Source organism: Rhinichthys klamathensis, unplaced genomic scaffold (genome assembly GCF_029890125.1).
Source record: "Rhinichthys klamathensis goyatoka isolate OS25496 unplaced genomic scaffold, OSU_Roscu_1.1 h1tg000137l_1, whole genome shotgun sequence".
In the NCBI taxonomy this organism is placed as follows: domain Eukaryota; kingdom Metazoa; phylum Chordata; class Actinopteri; order Cypriniformes; family Leuciscidae; genus Rhinichthys; species Rhinichthys klamathensis.
The window spans coordinates 1,278,187-1,298,683 of NW_026606672.1; the positions used below are offsets into that span (position 1 = coordinate 1,278,187).

A 20,497-nucleotide genomic window follows, 5' to 3' on the forward strand; every position below is an offset into this window, starting at 1 on the left:
ATGACATTGTGTCAGAACACGGCAAAAATGAAGAAGCGCTTTTACATTTTTGTTCAAACTTTAAAGTAAGATTACCCTTTGAAAAGTGTAATACAAATCGTATAAAGTATTTGATTTTGGGTGGACCGTTGTGTCATTAAACTTAATCTTTGGTTTTAAGGGGAATTAAATACATTTTAAAAAGTATTTTTATAGCTCAATGGCTTTATTCATAAATATGACCTCATTGGTGTAAAATTAGCTCTGCCAATGTTCTGACGGGTAAGTCCATGGAGCCCTTCATGTCGTTCCGCCATCTTGAAAAACTATAATAGCGGAGAGGGACAAAAAGCACTAGGCTACCTCAACGCGTTTCTACAACACGTTTTCGTTTAGAGCCGGCTGACTGAAACCATCTGAAACGGACACAAGAAGGTCAGTGAGATGCGCTTGTCACTCCCCCGGCAAATTTGAAAGATTGCACGGCACTTCATAATGCAATCCTCGTAGCCATGATAAAGCTTAAAAAATTAATTTAAAGTGAAACGTGTCTGGCAAATTCAAAACGACGGTAAATATCGGGATAGCTTTTCCCAGGTGGATAGAGCTAATGAAGGAGAAAGACTTTGAAAGGGACACTGAAGTCCTGCTTTCTCGTCGACAGTTAAGTCAGTGTTATGGTCTAAATTACAAGCTTTTTCATTCCGTGGTTGTGTAATTCATTATATAGGCAACATAACGGTAGAACGTGTATAGTTAAACTCGATGAAGTGCAATTGGACGACATGTCGTAGCTTCTTGGCACATAGCGGTTACCGTAGTTGCAACTTGCATTTGAAAAAGCGAAGCGCTAGAGAGCACTATGCGTTTGAATGCAAAATACAATTTCACCGCTAGATGGGGAAATTCCTACACAGCGTACCATTTAAGGACTAAGCTATGGGGTATTTAACAAAAAGCCTACAAAAATGGAGGAGGTCAAAGGGGCATGTTTCCTGCTATAGTATCATCAGCTCTCCCCAAAGTCTGTTCATGTGGCCTGTCGCATCAACAAATGCTAACATTTTAAACTTCTACATATATTTTGAGTAGATAACCGATAGTATATTCTCAGTGAAGGGTTTCACCCTGTGTGCTTCCACAATGAATAAGGATAGTTTGAGAGATGCAAGAAAAGTAAATATGATATATCTTATACGTACAATAGGTCGTAGCTACCGCAGAAAAAGTAAGAACATGCTTTGAATTAAGACGAGTAAAATTAAATATTCGCTCAAGACAAACTTATGCTGCGTCATGGAGCACAGAGGCACATTGCGTCGCTGAAAATGTGTGGTGATTTTCTAAATGATACAACTTAATCTAAATAAGAGCAATGTAGAGTCCTGGGATTTCTTTTAAAACAAAAACTTTGTGACAAACTTTGACAACATGTTTCATGTCGCATGGACAAAAACTATTTGAAATAAGATCTAAGACGCCTAAGCACAGTTCTTGATTTATAACATTTTTTATTTTTTGAGCAAACAATGTTTAGTAAAAATAATACCTTTATGAAAATCATTTATATCATACAGAAGTCTTCTAAGATGATAAATAGAAGATACGATTTTAATAAAACTTTAAAGATTTGATTTAAACAGTTTTTTTTCAATTTTAAACTTTTAAGATTATGCTTTTAAACGAGTTTAATATGAATAAACCTCTGAAAAGCAGACTAGCATTGCATATGCTGGGGCATTGTGACCCCAGAGGCTCATCTGGACTGTCACTCCTCTCGTCTCTGTGAGGGTGTGAAGCTATTGTGAGTTATTTTATATTTATATATATATCATTTTTATATATATATATATTAATTTAGCTAAAATTAAGGTTAAATTGTTTGAATACATTTGTCATTATACATTGAGTTATATACTTATTTGATTTTATGGAACCAGTGCAAAACAGTATGTAAAAAACAATGTAAAAATGCAATTTTCTGTGATGGTCGTGTTTAGGTGTACGGGGTAGAATATGCTGTTACAGTACAAAAATCATTATGGCTATATTAATAACAATTATACTTTAGGTCACCGTTAAACAAAATAATTACAGTAATCTTCTAAAAGATACGAATGTATTAAAACTGTAAAGATTTAATTTAAACAATCTTTTCATTTTTAAAAGCTCATATTTAAACGTTTACGATTACGCTTTGAAATAAATTTAGTACGAACAAAACTTTGGCTCTGGAAAGGCGTTAGCAGACTAACATTACATGATGCACAGAGGCTCATCTACTCTGTCATCCTATATCCTGAAGCTAACATTATTATAAAGTAACGTATTTCTCTGAAGATGTGCTGGTGATCGGAAGGAGCTTATAAGCAGGCTATCAATGGGGGTCTCTCACTACAGATAGGCCTATGTGGGGGTTTTCTCACAGATACTACTTGAGGAATTATTAAACATTTTCACACAATGTGTGAGATAACTTGTGAGAGCCGCAAATTTCAAAGTTCTTTACATGCACCCTGATAAATAAAAAAATATAGTCAAGTTTTCCCCAGAGACCATCGATATAGCATATTTGTTTTTTATGAATTCGTTGAATTTAATTAAAATCATATTTTTAAAAAGGTCTATTTCAAACTTTTAATGCTTATACACTATGAAATAAATTTAGCAAAACATTCACAGTCTCATTCTGATCACTGAACACACCCCTATGACTGTCAAACGCTGGTGTAAGAGTGAGAGAAATACTCTGCGGTTCTTTTAAACTTTAAATGGTCAATATGGACATCTATGTGATATGAGCTACTTCAACCCTGGTAAAAATGCAAGATGTTTTTTATTTTTATCTAAATCTAACATATTTGGTACAGTAAATTTGTAAAATATTTATTTTAAATAAACAGAATGCTTTTCAACTTCAGTAATTTAGTAAACTATTTATTTTATATATGATATATTTTAATTTATACACTTTTAAAGGAATAGAATGCTTTTCAACTTCAGTAATTTAGTAAGATTTTAAATGAACAACATGCTTTTTCAACTTCTGTGTGAGATAAACTTTCAAGGTCCCCAGCAATGTGGAGGGAGGGGAGGAGATCCATGCTGCTTCAACATACGCGTGCACACGCATATACACACACACACACACACACACACACACACACAAACGACTCCCTAGCTGGTTACGGTCCAAAAAAATATATAATTGGAGATAGTTTTCAGAGAGATCCGGCGCTACCGTGTGGGAAGAAAACCCCTGCTCTCTAAACATGTAAGATTTTATTTTATATTCTTTTAAAGAACAGATAAACTATACCAGTTTTTTCTTATCACTTTCACACACACCTGCAATGATAAGCTTAGGCATAGCGGGGGGATGCGCTAAAAAATAACAATCCATCGCTTTGTAATTGTAACAACAAAGTCCAATACATATCAAACAAACTTCAAACGATTAAACAAACTGCCAGCATCCGTCATTTTGACAGAAGCTGTAAACGCAAGGGGCGGAACTAGATAAAAGGTAACAATCCATCGTTTTGTAACTTTAACATTCAAGGTCAATACATCTCAAACTAACTTCAAACGATTAAACAAACTGTCATCATTTTGACAGAAAGTTTAAAAGGAAGGGGCGGAACTAGATAAAGGCCGTCATCCATCATTTTGACAGAAAGTTTAACAGGAAGGGGCGGAACTAGGTCAAAGGTAACAGGAAGGGGAGGAACCGGAAGGGGCGGGACAAGAGGCGGGGCAGGAAGGGGAGGAACCGGAAGGGGCGGGGGAAGATCAAAGGATAGCCACGCCCACCTGACAATCAATCAAATTGACAGGTGGTGTAGGCTATTAACTACTATCATATTGCAAATGTTTCATCCATGTTTTTTTTTAATTAATTTTTTTTGTTGATTTTCCTCGTAATTTTTTTTTAATCAAAATGTAACTCAGTCTGGAAATTCAGCTTTGCCATCACATGAATAACAAGAAATTACATTTTAAAATAATATATAAAATAGAAAATAATTATTTAAAAGTGTTTTAATATTTCACAATATTACTGTTTTACTGTATTTTTGATCAAGATCAAATAATGATTGGTGAGCAATGAGCATAAAGAGACTTCTTTCAAAAACATTTTAAAAAATCTTACCGACCCCAAACTTTTGAACGGTATAGTGTATGTACTGTGAACATTATTAAAATGCTGTAGAGGTATGATTCAATGTTATTTCATTATACTTTAAACATTAGCTTATGGTAACAAATCAAACCTTATTGTAAAGTGTTACTGAATACATTTCACTTTGGAGTCACTGCACTGTCAATATGCATACATTCATATGTCAAATATTAATTTCTTGATTTAACAAAGTTCCATTGGGTGTTTAAAGAGAACTGGCTGAGTGCATGTGATTATTGTAACTTATTTGTGTTATGTTTGTTTTTGCTGCAAACCCCAAACGTGACTGCTGATTGATGTGAGTACCTTTCAATATGCATGAGTTTCACCTGGACAGTTTGTACTTAGTCTAATGCCCTGCAGTAGTGAATGAAAACTAGCAGTGAGGTCTTTTGAAAGTAGTTCAGGTGTGCTGGATTGTTTCAAAAACCAAATGAAAATTTTAGTGGGGCTACACCTGCAGTCATTTACATTTGCCAAAGCTGGCTTTGATCCTGGATAAATCCTTCTAACAAAGTGTTTTTCAGATTTCCATTCGTTCTGCTTATTTTCCTCTCTGATTCTCCCTTTCTCTGTTTGTTCAGTGGCACCAATGATCTTCGATGTTGTAGTCCCAGTGCCAGATAATTCCTCTGCTCTCTTTGGTGTAAGTGCCTATTGTCTTCACCTCACTCACATCTGTGTTAACATTTGTGTTAGCATGACCTCAGATTAGATTATAGCCTTTGAATCCACTGTATTTGCACTAACTATCACTGATTTTATAGCCCACAATGATATTTTGTGTTTTTGTATTATGTCATGATGAGTGAATCCAATTAGTTTAATTAAAATGCATCCTTTGTTACTGATCTTGTCTGCTGTATTACTCTGTGTTTTTGGTCCTGTCCTGTTTTATTCTCTCTTTTTCTCTTTTTTGCCATTTATCCACCACACAACCCTTCCATCCTTTGCTTTGTCTAAATTCCTCCCTCCTATCCCTGATTTGTACCTTTTTTTTTCTCTGCGTTTCTCCCATCTTCTCAGTTAAACGTAACAGCTCTGGACTGGACTCAGTTGAGTAAGAAGGAATGTGTGAAATATGGGGGCTCACTGGTGGGAAAAACCTGCAAGTATGTTCCAGATCTTGCTCTCATGTCCTTCATTTTGTTCTTCGGGACCTACACTATGACTGTCACTCTGAAGAAGTTTAAATTCAGTCGCTACTTTCCCACAAAGGTAATACCAGTGAAGATTTTTTGCCCTTTTTCTTACCAAACTCTTGCGAAAACAGATTTTTACACTTGCACTCTTCCATTTTCACTTTGTCCTTAGTAGCTATCTTAGACATGTAATTTCCTCTTTTGTCTAAACCTTTGAGTCTGACTATATCTTGTTTATGAAAAGTTGTCTGTCTCTAACTTTTATTCTGCATTTTCCTTATTACTGATGGGATTTAGTAAGACCAGTAGGATCTTTCATAGTGTTAGATCAATCAAAAGAGCTTTATACCTGCAAAATCATGAAATGTGAACAATGTGATGTGGGTGTAATCATGCATGTGTCACGCAAAAACGTCTTTGTCTCGGTTACGTATGGTAACCCTCGTTCCCAGAGGAGGGAATGGAGACGTACGTCAGAAGTGATTCTGACGAATGGGGATCTCGCTCAAGAGCCTATCTACTTTGAGTGTAACTAAATGAGTCGATGCACATTGGCATGCGATAATTGCACCAGCTGCTGTGCATCGCGGAGTGAGCATATAATGAGCGTCAGGTGCATCGCATCCTTGTTTTTCCGCTGAGGAGCCGGACTTGTGACTCGGCTGTACAGCGGAAGCTCAGCAACTGTGGCAAGGGGACGTACGTCTCCGTTTCCTCCTCGGGGAACGAAGGTAACCATACGTAACCGAGATGTTCCCCTTCGTCAGCTCACTATGACGTACATAAGAAGTGATTCTGACGAATGTGGATATCTACCAAAACGCCACTGCTGCTGGCCCTTCCAGCGCTCCGCTTGAGCCTCCTGGCCTGACCGTAGTTTGGGCAGAAAGTCATTGCTGTTCCGCAAGACCCACTCAGTGTGACTTATTGGATAACGCTGGTAAAGCGTGCCCTTGGGGAAGGGAACGCTGCGGAAGTCACATCCTACGCCGGAGGGAGACACTGTGACGGTTACACATATGGACTAGCCAAGCAGGGTAGTACAACATATGGTAGTCTCTGGGGTGGGTCCAGCTTAGTTATAGGGGGGAAAGAACACCAGCAGAGACGACAGAGCGGGCTCTGTTGAGGGAAAGACACGGGCTCATCCGCAGAGGAGCTGATCATGGAGGAATACACATATGGGGTCACCGCAGGGATCGCTACATATGGACTCCCAGCCTAGCACAGGTTCCACAATGCATACAAGTGTAAGCCTGGCGTCAGATGCTCCGCAACGTCTGACTGCCGCAGGGGTGACGGAGGAACTCAACAGGGTTAGCCATTTCTGGGGAACACTACTGGAGCAAATAGACGCACATATCCGGCCCAGCGGGGCATGAGTGGCGTTGCAAACCGACACTAAGAATGGGTCCTTCGCGCTACTGGCCACTGGGGGCGAGTATACGGGAAGATACCGGCTCTACACGGAGGCTATAGAATATAGCGAACGTGTTAGGTGTCGCCCAGCCCGCAGCTCTACAAATATCGGTCAGGGAGGCGCCTTGAGCCAGTGCCCAGGAGGAAGCTACACTTCTAGTTGAGTGTGCTCGCAACCCGAACGTGCAAGGCATCCTCTGCTTGGAGACAGCATTTCCCTTCTGCTGGCCTCCGTAACAGACGAAGAGCTGATCTGAGGTTCTGAAGCTTTGCGTTCTGTTTATGTATATCCGCAAGGAGCGGATGGGACAGAGAAAAGCCAGAGCTGGGTCTGCCTCCTCCAAAAGCAGCGCTTGCAGGTTCACTACCTGATCCCTGAAGGGAGTGGTAGGAACCTTGGGCACGTATCCAAGCCGGGGTCTCAGGACAATGTGAGAGTTGGCTGGCACGAATTCTAGGCACGATTCGTCGACCGAAAATGCTTGCAGGTCCCCTACCCTCTTGATGGAAGCCAGAGCAGTCAGGAGCACTGTATTTAGTGACAGGATCTTTAAAGGGTTAGTTCACCCAAAAATGAAAATTCTGTCAGTAATTACTCACCCTCATGTTGTTCCAACCCCTTAAGACTTTCGTTCATATTCGGAACACAAATTGAGATATTTTTGATTAAATCTGAGAGCTGTTTCACTCCTCCATAGGCTTCTTATGGGATCGAAACTGGCCGACCCAAAAGTTATGAAAGACATCGTGAAACTACGCAAAGCTTCTAGGTTGTACGTCACACGCATCACACACATGACCAGCGTCGGCCAATAGTGAGCCTACGTGTAACGTGCAACACAGAAGCTTTGCACAGTATCACTACGTGAAATCTCACGGCCCACAGAGAAGGAAATGAATAGTTGAATAAAGTCGTTATTTTTTTTTGTTTTTTTGCGCACAAAAAGTATTCTCGTCGCTTGATAAACTTAAGATTGAGCCACTGTAGTCACTCGGACTATTTTAACGATGTCTTTCATAACTTTTGGGCCGGCCAGTTTCGATCCCTTAAGAAGCCTATGGAGGAGTGATCCAGCTCTCAGATTTAATCAAAAATATCTTAATTTGTGTTCCGAAGATGAACGAAAGTCTTACGGGGTTGGAACAACATGAGGGTGAGTAATTACTGACAGAATTTTTGGGTGAACTAACCCTTTAACTCAGCTGACTGCAGTGGTTCAAAAGGAGGTCTCTACAGTGTGCTGAGCACCAGAGACAGGTCCCAAGAGGCTATAGAGGGGAGGCAAGGTGGATTCAGTCTCCTCGCTCCCCTGAGGAACCTGACGATCAGGTCATGCTATCCCAATGACTTACCTCCAACTGCATCGTGATGTGCGGCGATAGCGGCAACATACACTTTGAGGGTGGAGGGAGGCAGCCTTCGCTCAAACCCATCTTGCAGGAAAGAAAGCACGACTCTGATCGGACATCTTGGGGGGTCTTCCCGGTGGGAAGAACACCATTCAACGAGCAGGTTCCACTTCAGTGCATAGAGGCACCTCGTTGAGGGGGCTCTAGCAGAAGTGATGGTGTCTACCACCGCCTGGGGTAGGTCACCTAGAACCTCCGCGTCCCGTCCATGGACCAGACATGGAGTTTCCAGAGGTCTGGATGCGGGTGCCATCGAGTGCCCCGTCTCTGAGAAAGCAGATCCTTCCTCAGAGGAATGGGCCAAGGAGGTGCTGTCGCGAGGAGCATGAGTTCTGAGAACCAGGTCTGGTTGGGCCAATACGGCGCAACTAACAAGACCTGCTCCTTGTCCTCCCTGACTTTGCACAGTGTCTGTGCGAGAAGGCTCACTGGAGGAAACGCATACTTGTGTAGGCCCCGGGGCCAGCTGTGCGCCAGTGCATCCGTGCCGAGGGTCCCCTCGGTCAGGGAATAAAACAACTGGCAATGGGTCGAGTCCGGAGAGGCAAACAGATCTATCTGAGCGGCTCCGAAGAAGTCCCATATCAGTTGGACCGATTGAGCATGCCAGGGATGTGAATGGCACTAAGCGACCTCAGATGCTTCTGACTCCATAGGAGGAGATCGCGGGCGAGTTGCGACATGTGGCAGGAGCGTAGACCACCTTGGCGGTTGATGTACGCAATGGTCGCAGTGCTGTACGTACGGACCAGTACGCGCTTGCCATGTAGCAGCCCCTTGAGGCGGCCCAGCACAAGGCGTACTGTGAGCAACTCGAGGCAATTGATATGCCAATGCAGTTGAGGCCCCGTCCACAAACCTGAAACTGTATGCCCGTTGTACGTGGCCCCCCAGCCGGTGGCAGAGGCATCCGTGAAGACCACAGCATGCCTGGACACTTGTTCTAGGGGAACACCTGCCCGTAGAAACGAAGGGTCTGACCACGGGTTGAAGGTTTGGAGGCAGTGCGGGGTGACGTGCACCCGGTACGTGCCGCTCTGCCACGCTAATCTCTGGACTTGGCCGTGAAGCCAGTGCTGAAGCGGTCTCATATGCAGCAATCCGAGCGGGTTACTGCGGCTGCGGATGCCATATGCCCCAGGAGCCTCTGAAAAAGTTTGCCTCGTTTAGTTACACTCGAAGTAGATGGGCTCTCAAGCGAGATCCCCATTCGTCAGAATCACTTCTGGCGTACGTCATAGTGAGCTGACGAAGGGGAACTTATATTAATGTCACTTAAAAAAAAATTTGTTTTAAAGAGTATAACAGAGAATTATTCCATATATTTTATTATCAACACCATTAGTACAAGAGTAATGTGACTACAACATCCTTTATGCGTTCTGTTACAGGGCGCTTGACTGATTTGGTTGGATCTTTTAAATAGACAAAAAAATAGTTTGGAAAACTAATAAGTTTGTAGTAATTATTACAGTAAAAACATAATCAGTGTATTATATTTACACTTCCAAATATATATAACAAAGCTTGATCACACGGTATAAACGCATAACCGACACGGTATAAATGACTGTTGCAGTCCTTAATACATTCTTTATTGCACGTATATGGTGTCTTATACAGTATAGTGACATTAATTTATTATATCACTATGTCTGAAATTGCATACCGTCTAAGTATAGGTGCTACATCTATATTTGAACTTACTTCGCGACAGTTAAAAAAGCATGTTCTACAGAGTATGAATGACCTACCAGCATCAGTTGCATCACTTTACTGCCATTCATAAATCCTCTCCTGTGGCCTTATGGGATAGTAATGTAATTGTATTTCCTTTGTATTTTTATTATCTACCCTTTAAAATACTTTAAAGAAGCTCCTTTAAAGGCGCTATAGAAGTTATGATGATTATTATTATAGTGTCTATCAAATGCGTACTTCAGATTCAGAATCTCGGCAAAGTAGTAGGTCGTCTGGGGACTTTTTCGCCTACAGTTTTTAAAAATAGGTATTCAGACATACTACTGTACAGTTTTGGCATACTTTTTTGCATACTATATAGTAGGGAAGTATTTGATTTTGGACGCAGTGTATGTGTTTGGAATGGAAGCATGCATCAGTCTCTCAGTCTCTGAGTGCAAGCATTAAATAAATAAATAACTCTTTCATTTTTGCATTCAAAACTGTGCAATTCATAGAAAGGTGGCAGGCTTGCAGACCAGTATGTTATACGTATCTCTTCAACGGCATTGTGCTATATTTCAGAAGCTGCAGCTATGTGTTTTATTTATTATTTTAATATGTTTTGTTTCTATCAAGCTGAGGAAGTTAATTAGTGACTTCTCCATCTTCATGTCCATCATGACGTTTGTGGGGCTGGACATGCTTATAGGTTTGAAAACACCCAAACTCATTGTGCCCACAGAGTTCAAGGTGAGAGTAACTCGCATGTTCTGAAGAAAGAAACTGATCTTGATTTTTTTTTGTGACTATAAAGCTTCTTCTTTAGTTTTTCTCAAAGGTGTATTGGTTATTTTATTTTCAAATCATGTAGCCCACACGCCCTGACCGGGGTTGGTTTGTGATGCCATTCGGAAAGAATCCGTGGTGGGTTTACCTGGCAAGCTCCGTCCCTGCTCTCCTCGTAACTATCCTCATCTTCATGGATCAGCAGATCAGTGCTGTCATTGTAAACCGCAAGGAAAATAAGTTAAAGGTATCCATGCAGTGAGAAGGTCCCTAATCACTCCTGTTCTTTTCATTTCCATTGACTTCCTTACATTTCCTTATCTGTTTGTTACAGAAAGGTTGTGGGTATCACCTGGATCTACTGTGGGTGGGCATTCTGATGGCAGCCTGCTCTTTTATGGGCCTGCCGTGGTACGTGGCAGCCACTGTCATATCCATCGCTCACATTGACTCGCTGAAGATGGAGAGCGAGTCTAGTGCTCCAGGGGAACAGCCACAGTTCCTGGGTGTGAGGTGAGACAGACATGGCAACCATAGAAGGTCTCAACACTGATAGTTTCTGATTGGCTCAATACAGAAAAAACAAAAGTGATTTTTAGCTAACGACATTAAGTATTTCCTTTAATAAAAGCCATAAATTATAAAATGGTTAATGAGAGTGGGCTATCAAAACTTGATTGTCATAAAATCTAATTTACATGAGCAGATGGACCACATTTGTCACAAAACCAGTCACAAGTCACACGGGTATATTTGTTGCAATAGCCAACAATACATTGTATGGGTCAAAATGATCGATTTTTTTGTATCCTCAGATTACAGATTTTCAAATAGTTGTATCTCTGTATCCTAAAAAACCATACATCAATGGAAAGCTTATTTATTCATATAAATCTCAATTTCATAAAATTGACCCATGTGACTGTTTTTTTGGTCCAGGGTCACATTTATATCCAAATGGTAATTAATGTACATGGAACAGAAGTCAAACCTCAAAATGTACCGTAGATGGTTGGGAACACTGAAATACTTTTATGTACTGTTTACATGTCTGGTGTTAATCGACAATTGTTATGTTTAAGTAAAAAATGCCTACTAAACACTAAACGTGTTTGCTTAAGTGGCTACCAAAGTAACATAAGTAGCTTGTAGCTACATTGTTATTGTGCACGGTATAGTTACAACACAAATGACACAAATACATTGAATAAATTGTGGCTGTTCAGTACATATATCACAGTTCTCCACTCTCTTTTATTTTTGTTCTGCTTCTCTTCCAATTACAGAGAACAAAGACTGACAGGAATCCTGGTGTTTGTGATGACAGGAGTGTCTATCTTCTTAGCGCCCATTCTGCAAGTGAGCTTGTTGAAATGACAGAGATAATTAATACTGACTTGACCTAACATTTAGGGTAGATCAGCCATTATTATCATAAAAAATGTTCACTGAAGATGTCTGTATGATCTACTCTGCTTTAGCTGTACTATCTTTTTTTGTGGAAACTGATATTCCCCCCCCCCCCCCCCCCCCCCTCTCAGGAATCTTCAAATAGAAAGATTAAAAGAGTATTTATTTGAAATATTTTTTTTGTCTTTACTGTCACTTGTGATCAATTTAATGCATTCTTGCTATATGATTATAAATCTTACTGACCCTAAACTTTTGGACATTTACATTGTATGTATTTACTTAAAATACTGAATTTCTAAAACAGTTAAAGTGAACATAGAATATCGTCCTGAAAGTCATCTTCAATTGGTCGGATGAAATTACACTTATGGCCATGGCATTCAACAACATTTTTTATTGTTATTATTCATGTGACTTTAAATGCAGTTGAAATGTTTTTAAACTGTTATATGATTAAATAGGGTCCGTTTTGTTTTCATGCTGACTTTAAGTGTAACTGCTGTTGCTTTGGCAGCTGAAGTGTACTTTTTCTGTTTATAGTTCATTCCTATGCCAGTCTTGTATGGAGTGTTCCTCTACATGGGTGTTGCTTCTCTCAGTGGCATCCAAGTAAGTGCCATTAGGGATATAACCTTTTTCAACCCCTCCTCCCTCCGGAACAGCTCTAATAGCCAATGTACTTGCAAAGTTTTAATATCATAGCAAACTTTACAAGGAAAACATCACAACTTGTACTTTGAGTGTGAGTGGAACACTCATTTGTATGCACTCTACAACTGTGTTTAGTGATTAGAAATGAGTGATTTCTCCACTCTGTGACAGTGCAGGGTAAGAAGAGTGTGGTGTTGTGGGAATGGATATTTGCATGCTGGCTGGGTTTACTGAGGCAATTTTGAGCTGCATTTTGATGAGGCTGTCAGACTGCAGTGAGAATCCACCCTCTTGTAGCTTGGCAGTGGCCAGGTGCTTCTTTGCTGTGCTCTAGTAGTCTAGTTTAATGTCAGCTAGAGAACAAGAGGAGGACAATGGCAAAATTATGGATCTTGAACGGAGACTGTAACTATACTGAATGAATACAAATGTATTTAAGTTAATAGTGCTTTGAGGCTAAATGCCTGAGAGCTGATGTTGTCTTTAAACTTAAAAGTGTTCTTTTTTTATGTGACAAGCTTTGGAATGTGAATTACTAATTGTCTTAAATAAGTGAGGGGGAACAAATTTGACTAAAAAAGAGGGAAGAAAAAATCAGTACATGTTTAAAGAAAATTTATTTACTCATCCTGTCGTTTCAAACACGAATGACTTTGTTTTCAAGCTACAAAAAGGACCCAAACATCATAAAAAGTCATCCATATGACTCTTGCGCTACATTTAAAGTCTTCTAAAGCCATTCGATAGTTTTATGTGAGGAAAAGATCAAAATGTAAGTTGTTATTCACTAATAATCTTCCCCTCAAGTGAACTGCAACCAGATCATTAAGTCATTTGAGAACCAGATCCATCCAATTTGTGAACAAATCATTCAGATCGATACATTTTGTAAAGTGAATCAGATTGGTTTGACGTGTCCTTTTGGAACTCAACAAGCCTGGTCCTTATTCACTTTCATTAGATTGAAAGAGTATTTGGGTTGGGAATGATATGAGGTTGAGTAAATAATGACAGATTTTCCCTTTTTGTCCACTGTATATCTAATCAAACATTTGGTCTTTTGTAGTTCTGGGATAGGATCAAACTGATCATGATGCCAGCAAAACACCAGCCAGACTTTTCATACCTGCGTCATGTGCCGCTGAGGAGAGTCCACCTGTTCACACTGGTGCAGATTGTGTGCTTAGCTGTTCTCTGGGTCCTCAAATCCACATTCCTCGCTATCATCTTCCCGGTCATGGTATGGTAACATATTATATTGCCACACATAATCCCGTAAGCACTCATGTATATCATGACTCGTAAAACAATACAAGTTTCAAGCTTTCTGGATATAAAGGATCATTGTACTTTGTATGATTGCACTTTGTAGTTCAATCACACTGTGAATAGGCCACTCTGTTTATCAACTGAAATTCTGTGATTAAGCATTTAATTCACCTCTCTAGGTTTTTAAAGACAATGAACATTAAAGTTACTAATAAACAGTTTCTGTCTCTCGATCCCTCAGATTCTTGGTCTCATGGTGGTACGAAAGATGTTGGACATGGTCTTTTCTCAACACGATCTGGCATGGGTGGACGACATCCTGCCTGGGAAGGAAAAGAAGAAAAAGGATGAGGACAAAAAGAACACCAAGAAGGACAAAAAGAAAGGCAAAGCAGGGGATGTCGGTGAAGAAGAAGTAAGTGTTTTAGTAGCCTGAAAACCCAAGCTGAGAGTGCAGACTGGACTAAAGTCATCTTTGGTCTTCACCCAAAAACGGTCTATATTTCAGATCCACTATTGCATTGTGTTTCACTGGTGCCACCTTCTGGTGGAGAAAAGCCTTTGTACTGTTCAAAGTTGACACATTCTGCACATGCAGATACTTATCTTTCTCCATTCTTTGGCCCACAGGACAAGTACCAACCTTATACAAACTGCTCCCCCAGTGATTCAGACTTGGATCGCAGGTACTGTGTGCTCAAACTACACGTTCCCTACCGTGACCTCCTACAGGCGCCAGACTCGAACTCAGAGTGGGCGGCACGATGCCAACCAGGCAATTACTACCACTGATACTTACTTTATTAGATTTTTTAAAATGAGCATTTCCTCTTAAATACACTTCCACTCACTACCACTCTACATTTAATAATACTAAATATTGCATTAATATTTACATAGTAGTAGATGCTAATTGAGAGGCAGCTCAGAATATTAAATGTATAACTGCTAAGACCAATAAAATGTCATGCAATCCCCTGTATACAGTATTTTGCCATATATTATTTGAGTATTTACCTATAGATTTTTCCCTTGCCATGCGCTTTGAAGCAATGCAGATAGAATTGTTTTCATGCATCCACCAGTATTTTACTTTGCATGCTGTTATAATTTTTTATTTATTTATTGTTATTCATATGTTTTTACTTTCATTTTACATTTTCACACCCAAAGAAACGGCATACATAAATAATAATTACTTAACTTGCATAATTAGATGTGTGTACAGTTTCAGTTTATTTACCTGAAATACTGGGAAAGATGCCAGTGAGAAAAGTTATTTGAATATATTAATGTACCCTACTTGGTTTACTTTTTTTGCTAAAACTTTACATTTTTAGTAGATATAAAGTGATTATTAATGTAACAATGTATTTTACTTCTTTCAAGGAATTTTGGTTGTTTCTTTCTCCTGTGTGATTGTGGTCCCAATAAGAGTGCTTATACAGAATGTTTTGTTTTATGAAGGTTTCCCAGCCTGGTTTTTCTTACACTATATCCAAAACCCATTTACGTATCCAAATGCATTCCTCTGTATCACTCTGATGTAGAAATGTAAAATCTGCTGGGTTTCATGTCTGCATTGCTGTTCAGGGGGCATGGTTTGGATGAAGTCTTCACTTTAACAAAGGTTGAATTTACATTGAATCATTTAGCAGACGCTTTTATCCAAAGCAACTTACAAATGAGGAGAACAATAGAAGCAATCATGTTAACAATTGGGCAACAATATGCAAATGCTGTGACTAGTCCCAGTTAGTCTAGCACAGTACACGTAGCAAGTTTAAAAAAAAAATGGATATATAGAATAGTAAGTGTTAGTATTAATGGTGATTTGTTAACTTTAGTTATTGCATTAGATATTTTATTAGGTATTATATAATTTTTTAATCTAGGATAATATTATTTATAAATATACCATTGTTCATAATCGTCTTTCTTTATAACAACACTTTTTGTATTTTCTATATGCAATAGCTTTGTACTACTGTTCAAATGTTTGAGGTCAGTAAGTTTTTTTTTTAAGTTAACACTTTTCTCAGCAACGATGTTAAATTGGTCAAAACTGACAGTAAAGACTTTTACATTGCTACAAAAAATTATATATATACACATATATGCTGCTCTTTATATTAATAAAAAAAATCCTGAAAATATTAAGCCGCAGAACTTTTTAATATTTGAACAAATCAGCTAATATGAAAATTCAGCTTTGCCATAAGAGGAATAAATTACATTTTAAAATATATTGAAATAGAAAACCCTTATCAATATTACTTTAGTTACTGTATTTGTGATCAAATAAATGCTGCCTTGGAGAAAAAATAAGACTGGTTTAATTTAAAATTTAAAATCATACTGACCATTTTTTTAACATTCCTGTCAAAAAATGTAATGTTACTTTATATATTCTATATTTGTAAAAAATAACATAACCAAAATTATTTTGATTCCTAATGCATTAATTAATGTTAAAGTAGAACCTTATTGTTTATGGCCCAAGTAATTATGGCATTTAAACACGTTAGTTATCTCCTTAACGCATAATATGAAACACTATAGGACATCATACTGAGCCTTCTTTCTGATTTGGGTGTGCCCTGATCCCAAATCTTTCCCCTGGAACATTTGTGCAGTCACACCGTCTCTGTCACCTGCATCTATAATCTTAATACAGACTCCCTGCTCCCCATCCTGATACTCAGCTCAGCTGTACCTCCATCCCTGCCATAACCCTCTCCTCCTCCTCCTTTTCCTCCTCCTCACACTTGTAACTGGAAGTTGCCATTCCACAGCATCACTCTGCACCTGAAGATCTCCTGTCCATCGTCCCCGTCGATGCCACTGGCCAGAGGGATGTCTTGCCCCGTGCCCCAGGTGAAGATTGAGATGGAGTCCGACTATGAAGATGCAGATATTAACCCTAGAGGCAGACACAGGGATCACAGGGACATGAGCAGCGAAACAACACTATAATGTCAAATCTCCAGTAGTGGAGCTGTGAAAAGTGTGGAATATTGGACGCTCCATCTCAGCTAGTTTGAAGCTACTGTGTTGCTAATACATGTTCATGTTTAACTTAAGATACAGAGTGGATCAGACAACACTTTATAGCACAACTGTGACATGGCATAAGAAGTCAGTGGTTGAATTATTTTAAAGGGTAAACATTGAGCCAGAGTGTATAATTTATGCTATGTATGCATCAAATATGGATTTTTGTTTCTTATTTTAAAAGCCAAAGGAATTAAAACTTGCTGCAAATTCAGTAAATTGAACTAATTGTTATCAATATAACACCATAGATAATGTGAAAACTAGATCAGCTTTATTTTCAAGATTCCAGTATCTTTGATAATATGATTGATTACAGAGATTTACAATTATGATTTTGTTTTCCCCGTTAAATGCTTATACCTCTGGGTCTAGTAGTGTTGCCTTTCTCCGAAGTCATGCTTTTCCTTGCTTTCCCTTTCTTTTCCTGCTTATAACACTCAAAAATCAAAGTTGGGGAAAGAAACAACCAAAAAAAAAAGAAAAGATTTTGGCCTTTCATTTTGTTTGTTTGAACGTTTCAGAATGCTTGTGTGTGCAGTGTTAGGTGTAAGCGGGATGTTTTGTCTGTATTTTTATATTCTGTGCATGACTATGTGAAACTGGGCAGGTTGCAAATGATGGATGATGTTTGCTGATGCTGATGAGATTTAACCTCTGGAGGAAGAAAATAACTGTTTTAAGATGCAATAATTCTGTCTCCTGACAACTTGAATTCTGGTTAAGGTTTAAAAATTAAGACTAAAAATATTTACTGAAATTATGTTTTTGTACATATGAGCCATATACATTAGAATGTGTTTTTCTGTTTGTTTATTGTACATCAAAAATCCCTTGTATATATTAATAATTCATCCTAAGATAAGATACGGACTAAAATACAGTAGCAGGCTTAAAACCACTACATTTACAATCAACTGAATATTTAATCAGGTCATTTGCAGTCAAAATTACCCAATAATATAAAACAACATTTACGCCTTTGGTACTGATTTTGAAAAAGGCACACTGGACGAAAAGCATATTTTGTCCTGATTGCCAAACTACTGAGCAAAGGACCATAAATTAGACAAAAACAGCACTGAACAACATCATGTTAAAGAACATGACACATTTCTACTAGTGTCACCATCAGGGTCCATAGTGAAGCCATCGCTGAATCCGTTACTCTCCACTAGCGTGGGTCTCTTACCACACATAGGGCAGAGTTTGTTCCTCTCACGTGAAGCTCGCATCCATATGATCAGGTTCCAGCGTGTGCCTGAAGAGATAGGCAGAGCGCCGTGCATGTGCTGGCCCCTGTGAAGCAGACCCTCAGTCACGTGATGCTCCACTTCCACACACTCCGTCTCACTCAGAGGCACCTAAGACAAACGCGCAGTCAGGACACTGTAAATACATCTTTATCGTACATTACTAGGCCGCATGATTGTGATGTTTCATCCAAAACTGTTAGTGTCTTTGTAAAGTGAACTAATGTGTTCTATAATCATGAAATAAAATCTCTTCTTGAAGAAATTATTTGCTTGCTCTTTTAGGGTAGTTGAATGGGGAATGTGATACTAATATTTCATTTCAACAGCTTGTATGCATTAAACAAAAGACTACACTAAACTTTTTGATGCAAAGGACCCCCTAGTTTGAGGGAACCCTTTTCTAAAATAATAATATAATTATATATATATATATATATATATATATATATATATTGACTGATTTATACTAGTTTGTGTGTGAAAAAATATTAGAGATGATATTATGAAGACCACGTGGTAAATAATTGTCATTTATAGTCACTGCTCTTAAGCCTTACCAAATCATTAAAATGCCTATTATAAAATGTATATTTGAATGTATTATAAAAAAATTCATCTTGAAAAAAAATCTGAAATTAAGTATTTTGTTTGTATTAAGTTGACAGCATCTTTTTATACCCATAATTAGAGTATTGACATATTAGGAAAATATAAAATTCCAATTGAATTATAATTTTGCTCTAGTTATCGTTACAAGCAGATTTTAAACAGATTTTCAATTTCAAAGAACCCTGTCTGGGAAATCTCAAAAAGTTGTCTTATAAGCACCTGTCTCATGCCTCCAAAGAACAGGTTGCCCTCTGTAAAGTCTTTCCCCAGTGATATGTTTAGAGTGACTTCAGCGTTGTCATAATGATAGCAGAGTTCCAAATCTTCACGCATAGCATACTTGACCACGAAAGCCTTGTGACTGTCCAGGCAGCTTCCTCCACAGTCGCTGTAGAGCAGAGCCGTGAGTGGACGCAGATACACCTCCCTCAGTGGGGTGATGAAGCTCTCATCAAAGCCCAGTTCATTAAGAAGAATCTGAATTTGTTTAGAGATGTTAAATTATTGTTATTACTATTATGACTCGACTGGCATAAAACAAAGAACAATATATTAGTCTGCATTTTGATGGCAATCTCAACCACATGAGAACTGGTTATGTGTATATTGATAAAAACTTGTACCCCATTATTGTTCATGGTGTTCGGCCTGCCCTTTGGGGCATCAGACTGTTCAAAATGCTCCAGCTCTTCAATAAGGTCATTGCAGAATTCCTTTCTGAACACTGGGAATCTGAAGACTCTTGGTGCTGCAAAATATAAAGTAAACAGAATTTTTTTGTTGACGTGATTTATTTCCCATGATTTGATGGTCAAACGGTCTAAATTGGAGCATGAGTAAAGAAGCTCACCTGCTTCTGTCTGGATGAGTTTCAATAACGTTAGTCCTTCCACGGTTGCATCACTTGAAGCACAGTATTTGACCAGCTGTAAAAGCTCTGGGGCCAGGAATGATTCCTTGCAGGGGATAAATGGCATTACAGTATATCAATGAAAGATTTTAATCATAGACTACCCGTACTGCTGATTCTATGTAACTTACATGTAGATGATAAACATGTTGATGTAGAGGTGTATAAATCTCCTTTATGGTAGCTGCTCTCTCTGCTGATTTCAATTTATGATTCTGGCGTCTCTCAATTTCTGCATGAATCTATAAATACACGACGGAGTAAATAAGCACACTCTGACAGCCTTGATCTCCAACGTTACCGCAAGAGGGATTTCTGCTCTCGAGAGCTCACTCACCTTTCCAATCACGTCTCTGAACTGAGACTCAGACACACAGCCCAGGGATCTGAGGATCTTAAGCAAATGTCAATGGTGTTCAGAGAGAAATGGCAAAGTATTTAACATGAAGGCATTAGCCAGTGTTGTCACTTACATTTTGATAATCATTCCTGAACTGGCTTTCTGAGACGAAACGAACATGAAGTTTGTATTCCTCAAGAAAAATATTATCTCTGAAAAAGCAACTGCATGTGTAAAATCTCTCCATGGTGTATTATTGAGATTTGACTACTCCGAGTCTAACTGCATACTGCTATATATTTATTCAGACGTAATATTTACGACTTTTGAAAGATTTTAAGCGAACAAGAACACATTTCGACCAGAGTAACCAGACCAGTTTGAAGTTGAACT

General features: G+C 38.8%; 2 protein-coding genes across 10 annotated transcripts in view; one reads left to right on the forward strand and one right to left on the reverse strand.

The window, feature by feature from the left end:
* Positions 1 to 16,911, forward strand: part of slc4a5a (solute carrier family 4 member 5a) — a 54,612-nt gene extending 37,701 nt beyond the window's left edge. For 3 of the 7 annotated variants that reach the window (XM_056257412.1, XM_056257410.1, XM_056257414.1), the window contains 9 exons: positions 4,747 to 4,808; positions 5,189 to 5,380; positions 10,453 to 10,566; positions 10,688 to 10,849; positions 10,937 to 11,115; positions 11,889 to 11,961; positions 12,556 to 12,624; positions 13,733 to 13,906; positions 14,177 to 14,386. In XM_056257412.1, the coding sequence (XP_056113387.1) occupies positions 4,747 to 4,808; positions 5,189 to 5,380; positions 10,453 to 10,566; positions 10,688 to 10,849; positions 10,937 to 11,115; positions 11,889 to 11,961; positions 12,556 to 12,624; positions 13,733 to 13,906; positions 14,177 to 14,371 (1,220 nt within the window). In that variant the 3' untranslated portion in view covers positions 14,372 to 14,386. Of the gene's footprint in view, positions 1 to 4,746; positions 4,809 to 5,188; positions 5,381 to 10,452; positions 10,567 to 10,687; positions 10,850 to 10,936; positions 11,116 to 11,888; positions 11,962 to 12,555; positions 12,625 to 13,732; positions 13,907 to 14,176; positions 14,387 to 14,565; positions 14,622 to 16,730 lie in introns of those variants that run through there. The other 4 variants (XM_056257417.1, XM_056257411.1, XM_056257416.1 and 1 more) reach the window with 4 other exon arrangements.
* Positions 16,912 to 17,976: 1,065 nt separating this feature from the next.
* On the reverse strand, positions 17,977 to 20,430 carry ogfod2 (2-oxoglutarate and iron-dependent oxygenase domain containing 2). Of its 3 annotated transcripts, none has more exons than XM_056257422.1 (7): positions 20,238 to 20,398; positions 20,102 to 20,150; positions 19,896 to 20,006; positions 19,705 to 19,810; positions 19,478 to 19,602; positions 19,074 to 19,331; positions 17,982 to 18,353 (listed from the first exon to the last, which is right to left on the reverse strand). In XM_056257422.1, exons 1-7 carry the CDS (start codon positions 20,282 to 20,284, stop codon positions 18,081 to 18,083), a joined length of 969 nt encoding a protein of 322 aa, XP_056113397.1. In that variant the 5' UTR covers positions 20,285 to 20,398; the 3' UTR covers positions 17,982 to 18,080. The 3 variants fall into 3 exon arrangements, with proteins under 3 accessions (XP_056113395.1, XP_056113397.1, XP_056113396.1); XM_056257421.1 differs by having other exon boundaries at positions 17,983 to 18,353; positions 20,102 to 20,158; positions 20,238 to 20,430; XM_056257420.1 differs by having other exon boundaries at positions 17,977 to 18,353; positions 19,478 to 19,810; positions 20,102 to 20,158; positions 20,238 to 20,430.
* Positions 20,431 to 20,497: the final 67 nt, after the last annotated feature.

Excerpts from the sequence above, each read along its gene's own strand:
- ogfod2 (XM_056257420.1), bottom strand. The coding sequence starts at position 20,351 with ATGGAGAGATTTTACACATGCAGTTGCTTTTTCAGAGATAATATTTTT. Across the intron at positions 20,159-20,237 it reads TCAGGAATGATTATCAAAAT|ATCCTCAGATCCCTGGGCTG; the intron begins GTAAGTGACAAC and ends CATTTGCTTAAG. Across the intron at positions 19,811-19,895 it reads AACATGTTTATCATCTACAT|GAATCATTCCTGGCCCCAGA; the intron begins GTAAGTTACATA and ends ATCCCCTGCAAG.